The 9,484-nt window shown below is 54.7% G+C and overlaps 4 protein-coding genes across 4 annotated transcripts; 2 read left to right on the top strand and 2 right to left on the bottom strand.

The window, feature by feature from the left end:
• Positions 1 to 176: 176 nt before the first annotated feature.
• AYL99_11933 (hypothetical protein) lies at positions 177 to 1,006 on the bottom strand (the record flags this gene model as incomplete). The annotated part of the gene is made up of 3 exons (XM_018843437.1): positions 177 to 597; positions 660 to 916; positions 971 to 1,006. 3 exons carry the CDS (start codon positions 1,004 to 1,006, stop codon positions 177 to 179), a joined length of 714 nt encoding a protein of 237 aa, XP_018687278.1.
• Positions 1,007 to 2,009: 1,003 nt separating this feature from the next.
• Positions 2,010 to 2,423, top strand: AYL99_11934 (hypothetical protein; the record flags this gene model as incomplete). The annotated part of the gene is made up of 1 exon (XM_018843438.1): positions 2,010 to 2,423. One exon carries the CDS (start codon positions 2,010 to 2,012, stop codon positions 2,421 to 2,423), a length of 414 nt encoding a protein of 137 aa, XP_018687279.1.
• A 2,376-nt stretch (positions 2,424 to 4,799) lies between these two features.
• On the bottom strand, positions 4,800 to 5,386 carry AYL99_11935 (hypothetical protein; the record flags this gene model as incomplete). Its single annotated transcript, XM_018843439.1, has 2 exons — positions 4,800 to 4,804; positions 4,855 to 5,386. The coding sequence occupies 2 exons, from the start codon at positions 5,384 to 5,386 to the stop codon at positions 4,800 to 4,802; spliced, it is 537 nt and encodes a 178-aa protein (XP_018687280.1).
• A 1,424-nt stretch (positions 5,387 to 6,810) lies between these two features.
• On the top strand, positions 6,811 to 7,968 carry AYL99_11936 (hypothetical protein; the record flags this gene model as incomplete). Its single annotated transcript, XM_018843440.1, has 1 exon — positions 6,811 to 7,968. The coding sequence occupies one exon, from the start codon at positions 6,811 to 6,813 to the stop codon at positions 7,966 to 7,968; it is 1,158 nt and encodes a 385-aa protein (XP_018687281.1).
• Between the last annotated feature and the right edge of the window lie 1,516 nt (positions 7,969 to 9,484).

The raw sequence follows: 9,484 nt of genomic DNA on the forward strand, positions 1-9,484 counted from the left end.
TCCTCAGTCACACGTCCCTTGGGATCGCACGAGCCACCTCTGTTCTCTCGAAGAACTCTGAAAGATGCAACGAAAGTGAGGTCCAGAAGTCGGACTTTGGGCATTCCGACAGCGAGCTGAGTTTTTTCGTGCCAGTCAGTCCCATACTCAAAGCGGTGTAGGCTTTGAGGCTTGCTTCAAGACGGTCGGGTGATTCCAACGCAGGTGACGTTGTTCAGTGCTCCGACCCAACACCCCCCGAGCCGAAGCACAGTACTCTCGATGGGCGCCTTGAGATCGGACAAGGTCAGGCGGACGCAGTACTGGTACATGACATGGCACACAAAGGCGGCCGGCAGAAATCGTCCGAATGCCAGCGAGACCACATCGGCATAGTCTTGGTAATACGGGGAATCCGATATCGGGGTCACGTGGAAAAACACGCCGACGATGATTGGCCAGAAAAATGTCACCGGCGGTGTGACGAAGATACACAAGATAGAAGTGATCAAGAGTGACGTGCCCAAGAACGTCCACCGAGAATCCCTACACGCGGCCGTTGCCGAGCTGGACGAATTGAAGGTGAAGGAAAGCGGGAAGTTGGATGGGCATCCAATGCTGAGGATCCCGTGGGCATCAACATTGGGGAAGTTGGACCGCTCTCTCCTGCGTAAGACAACCCTACAACCTCCTTTGGAGTTGATCGTGATTCCGGTGTCGATGGCTGCGACACAGATGAAGGAGGCTCCGCGATAGACGACGGAAGCAGGAGCCTCAAGAAGCCCAACCAAGTCACGAAGTTGATGGCGGCAAAGCTTCCCCAAGCCGCGCCAAAGCTAACACCCTCACCAAAGGGCAGCGCGTAGAGTCCGACGGTGAAGGCAAAGATTTGACGGAACAGGTTGATGATGGTCGACACTTCGGCAGCTTGAGGCTTCTAGCAGTCCGTGCAGTAGACGTAGGTCAAAGTCGTGCCCGCCTGTACACCAACACTGGCGACCGTCATACCCGCAGCGGACCGATCCATGGCTTTTTGTTGTTGACGCAGAGGCCGTGAATAACTAACCCCACTGGCAAGAAGAGACCAGGAAAGCAGAGATAAAGGCGAGCCTCAGGCTTCCTGTGTCCATCGTGGCGGCGTGCGTAGCGGTTGATCGACTGGTCGGAGATCCAATCAGTGCAGGACTCTTCGATCAGGCAGCCAAGCGTGAGTGGGATGCCCAGCAGAAGACCCTTTTGCACCGTCTTGAAGTCGTAGAGCTTCTCGCTAATGGAAGACGCCGTGAGAACGAAGACAATTGTGCCCTAGGTGCTGGTCATCATGTAGTGGATGCGGGCATTGTAATCACCAGGAATGAGGTTTGAGCCGAGAAACTCAACAGCTTTGTGGAGGAGTTCCAACGGATAGGTCAGGGCTGGGCAGGATAGACAAGACAGAGACTGTTCACGCACGCAAGGCCAAGCCGGTCATGGGACTCTCGCTCTCGCTCGACCACCAATGGTCAATGACCCGTGCATCCGGAGCGGCGTATCTGCTCAGCAGCTCTTGGCCTTGTGTAATGATGGAAGGATCCGACCTCTCTCCTGCAGGGAACAAAGCGCGCCAGTGCCGACTGTGGATCGCATTTCCTGCAGCTTCGTCAGATATGGCAGCTGGTTTGATGTATAAAATCCGCTGTAGGGCGGCGTTTTCACCGCGGGACTCGCTAAGCGACCTGCTAAGCGTGGCGAACAGACTGAAGGTGAAGAAAGACGGGCACTGAGCACCGGACACTAGCAGTGGTAGTGGCAGTGGTAGTGGCAGTGGTAGAGGTAGAGGTAGAGGTAGAGGTAGAGGCAGAGGCAGAGGTAGAGGCAAGAGAGTCCGTAGACAGACTCTACATGGAGAAATGATTCCCACAGAATTTTGGTGGTGTTGGATGCTGCCGAACTTTAGCCGAAGTCGCCGTTGTACGAAGGCGCTTTTCCCACATAATGGGTCAAAGGTCGAGCAGCACGTGACGTTACAGAAAGTAGCCAATCGGATTTCGATGCTCTTCCGCACCCATCAAATCCGCGGCTTCTTCGACGAGGTCGCCTGTAGATACTGTTTTCGCTTCGCTCAACAAGATGAAGAGAAGCAGAAGGGCCCCGATTCTTCGACCCGCACGTTTGCCGACGATGTCAATGGAACACGCGATTTAGAGGACTCGGTGCAGATGTTCTGGGAGGACGCGGCCACCAGCACCTTCAACAGCTTCGTAGAGATCGCCCGGGCCATGGCCCTGATCGGCCTGCCCACGCCCAATGAGAAGGCCCTGCCCCTGCACCACTGCCTGCGCAACGCCCTGCGCTTCAAGAAGCTGCCACGCAATCGAGATGCACTTCCCTGCAGCGTCCTGAGCCGGTCGAGTCGCCATCCCCATCATCCTCGCCCTGAGTATATCATGCAGTTGGGTCGGTAAACGGATTTATACGTGCATGGACGGTCAAACGTCGGTATAGACACAAACGGGTCGGACAGGGCTTGCTCGAGGATGCCCTCGCGCTGTGCCGGCAAAAAGGGTGGAGGGGTCCCGAATTTGCAGAGGACGACGCCAACTCGGCGAGTATCATGCATCCGGACTTTTCAGGCGGGCTCAGGTTCGGAGCAAAGAGAGAACCGGGTCCCAAGTCCGTACTATAGGCGGAGGAGCCGGGCTGGTTGTAAGGTTTGGCATATGGCGGACACGGAAGAGCCGTTCAAGGAGAGGAGGATCATCGTGGAAGTGTACCCCGGTTCCCGCCGCTTTGGGCTTATTCCACAGGAAATAATTTGCGCCACGTGCAACGTCTCGGGACAACCAACTTGTACAAAGATGTGCGTGCGCGGCCAAGTAAGAGATAGACAGCCAGGGGCGGGAAGAGAAGGGAAGAGAAGGGAAAGCGGGATGGGGATGATGGATGGGATGGATGGGGATGGGCAATCCCAACATGGACAAAAGAATCGGTTCCACGTTCAAGAAGTCATCAAAAGAATTAAATATGGACAAGTCCTTTCTCCATCTCCAAGGCCTTGATCACCGCGTCAAGCGATGGAGAGAAATTTGCAAGAATGCCCCGCCCACGAGATCTCCGCCCACCGTGCGGCGAGCAATGACATTGTAGCAGACACAGACAGACCACGCCCAGCCCAAGTCGAGCGTTGCCGCGGCGCGCCAGCATCTGTCTTCGGACCTCGATTCTCTGTTCGAGGCCAGCGCACCGAGCAAAGCATGCGATGGACCAACCCACATCTCGTGGTTGTGAACGGCTCGATTCGCCTCATCACGCCTCCGCACACGAGATTGTCTCCATAAGCCAACAAGACAACTCTTTCGTGACTTCTCACACTTCTCTAAACGAGGCCGACTTGTATAGAAATCGACTGTGAGGGGTGAGCTCATTGAGCCCTCAAGGCGCCAGCGAAGCGAGTAGGGGTCTTCGAAAGGGTTCAATGGGCCTGGAGGTGGTCCTGGAGATGGTCCTGTACATGTTCCTGCAGGTGATCCTGGAGATGGTCTTGGGGATGGTGCTGCATATGATCCTAGGGATTGCCTGCTGGGCACCAGCAACGCCGCCATCGCTGCCCACGAAGTGTATAGATATTGTAGCCAAACAGGTATGGATTTTGCTGGCAGTCACAGAGACCTACGCTCGACTGGCCACGACGATTGACTGCCCACTGGGTCTTGCAACCCACTTTGGGTGCGAGTCTGACTCGAGTCTGTGATGCCACAATTCCGCCTTTTCTGTCCAACGCCGGTAAAGTCCTCAAGGGCTCGGAATTGCGTCGAGGAGAGAGCTTCGAGGGAGGAGAACGGTTCAGCCTTGGGGGGGAATGAAGGAGCGTGAAATAGATTGTGAGGCACGAGCTCATTGAGACTCCTCAAGACACCAGCGAAGCGAGTAGTCTTCCCAATGGTTCAATGGCCTGAGGGTCGTCCTGTGGGTGGTCTTGAAGGTGATCCTTGAGGTGATCTTGAGGGCGGTCCTAGGGATTGCCTACCGGGAACCAGGAACGTCGTCTCATCGCCGCCTACAGAGCGTATAGGTATTGTAGCCCAGCAGGTGTGGTTTGCTGACAACCGCAGAGACCTTAGCTGCGCTCGACTCACTGCGAGGAATAGCTGCCACCGGGTCTTGCCAGCTGACGTTGACTGTGAGGCTGGCTCGGATCTGTGATGCCACCGTTCCACCTTTTCTGTCCAATGCCACCAGGGTCTTCAGGGACTGAAGATTACTTCAAGGAGAGGAGAGGGGCTCGGTCTGGCCAGGGTCTGTAATGCCACGATTCCACCTTTTCTTGTCCAACGCCAGCGGACCTTCGGGGGCCAGGAGAGGGAGGAGAGAGACATTAATCGGAGGAATCGAGAAGTTTCGGACTGACCGGGCGTGATTTTAGAGTCCTGCAAAAAGTCAGTTCATAGTTCCACAACATGTAAGGGAGGCTCTTCACAGATGATTCTAACGTCACAGAACGATGGGGTTGACGTTGCTTAGCGGGCAGGTCGGTGGTGCTGTCATGGAGCTGTTGCAAGTCAGCTTGGTGGGCGGCGGCGGGATGGGGATGAGGGGGGTCGTTGTCGGTATTTGTGCGGAGGCATGAATGTTCACTCACTTTTGCCGGTAAAAACGGCTCAGTTAGCGCTTCGCTGGAAGACAGGAGTCCGGGATGGGAACGGTGTTCATGCTTGCTTGGTCGAAGATATGACGAGCCAGCCGACAATCCGCAGGGAAGGACCTCAGTCCTCCTCGTCCTCATCCTCTATCCTTCTACTCGGTGCCGGAAGTCCTCATCCGGCTAGCGGCGAGCTCCCAGATTACTCTGAAGCCAGTTAGCATGCGACGAGGGCGCGGGAAGCCGGCGGTACTTACCGCCTCGGGATGGCGTTAAGATACTCGCAAACATCGGGTCGGAGTCGCTCAAGGAGCAGCTGGAGCGCGCGCGAGGGCGAGAGACTCCACCCAAGGTCTTCCCCACGACCTCAGCGCCTGCGAGGCGCATGTCGTTGGAGAGAGCGACGGCGGAAGTCTTGATGGCGTCAACGGTGGGAGCACCAGCCTCCTTGGAGAGGTTGGCCTCCCACAGGCGGTTGGCGTGCGAGACCAAGGAAGGCACGAGTACAGTATACACAACTGATGCGGACGGCAAGGCGTTGGAATGTCCATCACCAGCAGCGACATTGTGAAGGATGCTTTCTCGGATGCAGAAATCTGGGTATCCCTGGTATGGGAAAAGCGCGACCTGGAGTCTCTGGTTTGTATACGCGACCGGAGGATATACGGTAGAGCGCAGGAGACGCCAAAGGTGGGAAATTTCCCCGCGCAGTTTTGAAAAGGCGGTGAACAATGATGGATGCCTGACAATCCTTGCCTTCGCCACCAGTATTGTCGTCGTCATCGTCATCGTCGCTCTCATCCTTCTCCTCTCCCCACCCATCTGGCAACCGACGCACGCTCCACCGAGCTCAATACTATCAATGAGGTTAGCCTTGTCTCCTGCCGAAAGAATGGGCAGACGCATCGCCTCACCCACGACAACAGACAGCGTGGCGACTAGCACCCAATCATGCGCTCTCCGTCTGCCAGCTGGACTTGCAATCACCAGAGTGGCCGCGTTGACCAGGTTACCAAACAGAGTGGCAGCCGGCCGTGTTGCTACGAGCATTGAGACCATGTGGAGAATCATAAAACCTGCTGGCCAGTGAAATTACCAATCCCACCTCCTTCTTGGCAGTCTTCTTGTAGCATTCTCCACTCTAGAAATGGGTTGGGGCGGGTATTGGACGGGAATCTTGCCCGCTCTAAACCACCTCCACCGGTTTGTACGTCATCACTAACTCTGGCATGGTCAGCGGACACAGGTTTTTGTTGGGGTGTGCCGCAAAGATGAAACCATCATTTGCGGACTTTCCCCAATTCGGAAAGCGCTACGGCACAGCAAGCCAATCACGGTCCTCGCCCAGCATTTCAGCCCCGCTCTCTGCTCCTGTGTCATGTAGACAAAATCAATGGTCTGCAAAATACGAAGGTGTACGAGGGACAGAGGCAAAAACAGGCGTTGGGTGGGCTGATGGTCATTGGGGGAGATTGACTCAGAGGAACTTTTGAGAAGTGGTGCAGAAAGACAACAGTAGGGATCCGCCACTCTGCCTCGTTGCCTGCACAACCGATCACGAAATAGGCAATGAAGAAGCGATCATGCATGTAGGAGGACGATATGGGACGCCTGGACGTCGAGAGCACATTGAAACCGGGCGCCATTGCATGGCCAGGGGCTGCAGTAGCCCCCCCGGAGCGTGTGAGGCTGCCCCTCTGAAGACCAAAGCTGATAGAAGTGCGTTGTCACGGTGCAGTCAAGACCTGGTGGCTGTCTGCGACCTCTGCCTCAACCAAGGCTGTCAACACTTAGATAAATATCTCTCGAATTCGTCTGTCAACAGTTAGATAAATATCTCTCGAGTTCCTCTTCATATTATTTGTGCTGTACAGTGTGTCGGTGCCGTGACAAGAAGACGATACTGACGCCCCAGCAGTGAATATACTGTCCCGTCCCTATACCAACCGTTGCCTCTGCTCACAGGTACAGACTTCTACCCGCGTCCGAGATCCACGCGTGCTTACGGTGGCATCAGAATGTGAGTAGCCAACCCCAACAGGCAAGAGGAAGAAGCATTAAAGCTAACTGCGCATTTTTGAGCGTTACAGTGACAGACCTGACGAGCCGCTAGCCAGCCTACCATTCCTACACCTTCTTCCACACTCAAAAAAAGTCAATTCCCCGCAATGCCCAGATCGCAGCGGAAGTCCTACGGTCAGCTAAGGCCAAAAATGGCCCGGCAAACCGAGCCCAAACGTTCGATCACGGCGGCGAGCAGTGACAACGAAGCATCACCAGCTCCCAGCCCTGGGGATGCTCGGATTTCTACCGTCAGCAGCTTGACACCGGCGCAGCGAGCTCCACGAGCAGCCAAGGGTCCCATGAAACACCCATGCGATAACTGCAAGAGAAAGAGGACAAAATGTAACAGCGAAGTGCCATGCGCGACTTGTATACGGATGCACGTCAACTGTAAGTACACAGATCAATACAACAAGCGTGGACTCGCCGAGTCAATGCTGAGACACATCGACCTAATCGAAGACAAATTGGTGGAGCCGTTGTGTCTGTATTTAGAGCTGCTTTCCGACCGATGTTGGTACAATTGGACAACGCCCAACAGACAGTCGGTGATGGACGTCCTCTTAATACTCCGTGAACGCGGGTTGGCCATCCGGGCGTCCGCTCACGACATGATGCCAGAGAGCCGCCGCGGTAGCACCACAGACCAGGGTGCTCATAATCCCACGGGCTACAGCAATGCAGACCAGTACTCTCAGCAGCCCACGGGCTACAGCAATGCAGACCAGTACTCTCAGCAGCCCACGGGCTACGGCAATACAGATCAGGATGCTCAGCATCCCACGGGCTACGGCACCACAACAGACCAGTATGTTCAACATCCCACAAGCTACGGCACCACAGACCAGTATGCTCGGTATCCCGCAAGCTACGGCACCACAGACCAGTATCCCCAGCATCCCACAAGCTACGGTACCACATACCAATATACTCAGGGCTCCATAAGCTACGCCTCCATGACGCACGCCCACGTCGATATACCAGAGAGGAGCAACGATAGCACCAAATACCCGGATTCCACAGGCTACGGCATCAGCCCCAATGCCAACTCGGCCGCGGCAACGGAGGACAATACAAAGACCACAGGGATGGATGGTGGGAGCGGCGGTAGCGAGCGGGAATTCAACTTGAGGAACTGGCCGCCGCGGGACCAACACCCCGTCGTCCAAGACTTCCCAGAGATCGGCTCGTCGAATGCCTCTCCCAGGAGATCTGACTTCAGCACCCGGCCAGCTGAAATATCTGTTAATATACAGGGTGAGGACTTACGTCACCCAGCGGAATATTATCACCTACCCCGTTATTGATACAAGGAGGAGAAGGGGAGGAGGAGGACGGATTGCGGGTGGAGCAAGGGCAACCAGAAAGCAAAGGAGCAAAAGAGAGCTGCTAAAAAGGAAGGGATAGGATAAGCTACAAAGAACAAACTGGAGGAAAAAGGTCAGGGTGCAGTATAATGGGGTACACGAAAGGAACTGAGGTCAATGGCAGATAGGTACCAGTCAAGCGCCAGATGACGTATCAGAAGATCAGATAGTTTCGGAGGATTTTGAGGGTTGTTGCCATCATCTTATTGTGTGTGATTGCTTTGACAATGAGTTAATAAATGTTTGTCTACACGTCTACCAGCTTCCAAGCGTTTTACAGCCCATACGGGGACATGTTACCCTTAGTAGCGGAGGTAGACGAGGTTCTCCGGCTTCCTCGCCGCTCGTATGAGCTGTTTGGTCCATCGAAGCGCTGGTTGAGCTGGTTGTACGGGCAAAAGTGCGCGGACAGCCACGCTTCGGTGGACACTCGATGCTTGACGGGGAACTATGGCCGGAACTAAGGTGAAGACAATGTGCCCTGTGCCTCCTTGGTGATTGTGGAAGGCCTCAGCCTCAGCAGCGGCAATGACGTCGGACGGATAAGGACGGTTAGCGTTCTTGCATCATGTGCAACACCTGCCAAGCTAATCCGGCGTTGTGACTGGCAAGGATGCGAAGACATTGAAATGACTGCCCGCGCTAGTCCACTAGCGCCGATAGACCCTCTGCAAATTACTCGAAGGTATTTAGTCAGACAGGTCCCAGCCCCTTGTAGAATTGACCAAGTTCCTCCATTGATCGCAACCGCTGTCAACCTTGGGCCTGATCCTGCGGTTTCTCCGGGTTTCGACACCACAACCTCCCCGCCTCGAATGACTCATTAGGTGGATCAAATGGCAGACGACGAAATGCATGCGGCGATTGGGAACCTTTCTCAGAGTCTAAAACAGATTGCTTCGTTGATACAGGCGGAAAGGGAGCACGGTGAAGCTGAGCAACTGCATCGTCTACGCCAATGGTTAAAGGGAAATGATACTTACAACTCCCACATCTCGGCTTGCAAAGCCCGTCAAGACTATCCTGCAACGGGGCTGTGGATCAAACAGAATGAACAGGTGTTACGCTGGCTCTCGGACGGCCTTTGCAATTCCCCATTTCTGTGGATGCACGGCATCCCAGGTATAGGTGAGGTAGCCACCGCTCCCGGATAGCAGTCCACTGAATTGACCCAGGGAAAACAATACTGGCGTCGATCATCATTGATGCTTGCCTCAACCAACAGCAAAGCAAAACAGCGTACTTTTATTGCAGACGTGATGACAATACGAATCCCACTTCTCTCTCAATTCTCAAAGGCCTCCTCGCTCAACAGATATATTGGTATCCAAAAAGTGATCTGCTTGGACAGTGGCATAAATGCTACAACCTGACTGACGAGCGGGTCGCCGAAAATTTGTTCAGAACCGTTTCCAGAGCGGACCAGCGCCAATATATCATCATCGATGGTTTGGAT

The sequence above is a fragment of the Fonsecaea erecta genome (assembly GCF_001651985.1).
Source record: "Fonsecaea erecta strain CBS 125763 chromosome Unknown Scaff18, whole genome shotgun sequence".
Lineage (NCBI taxonomy): Eukaryota > Fungi > Ascomycota > Eurotiomycetes > Chaetothyriales > Herpotrichiellaceae > Fonsecaea > Fonsecaea erecta.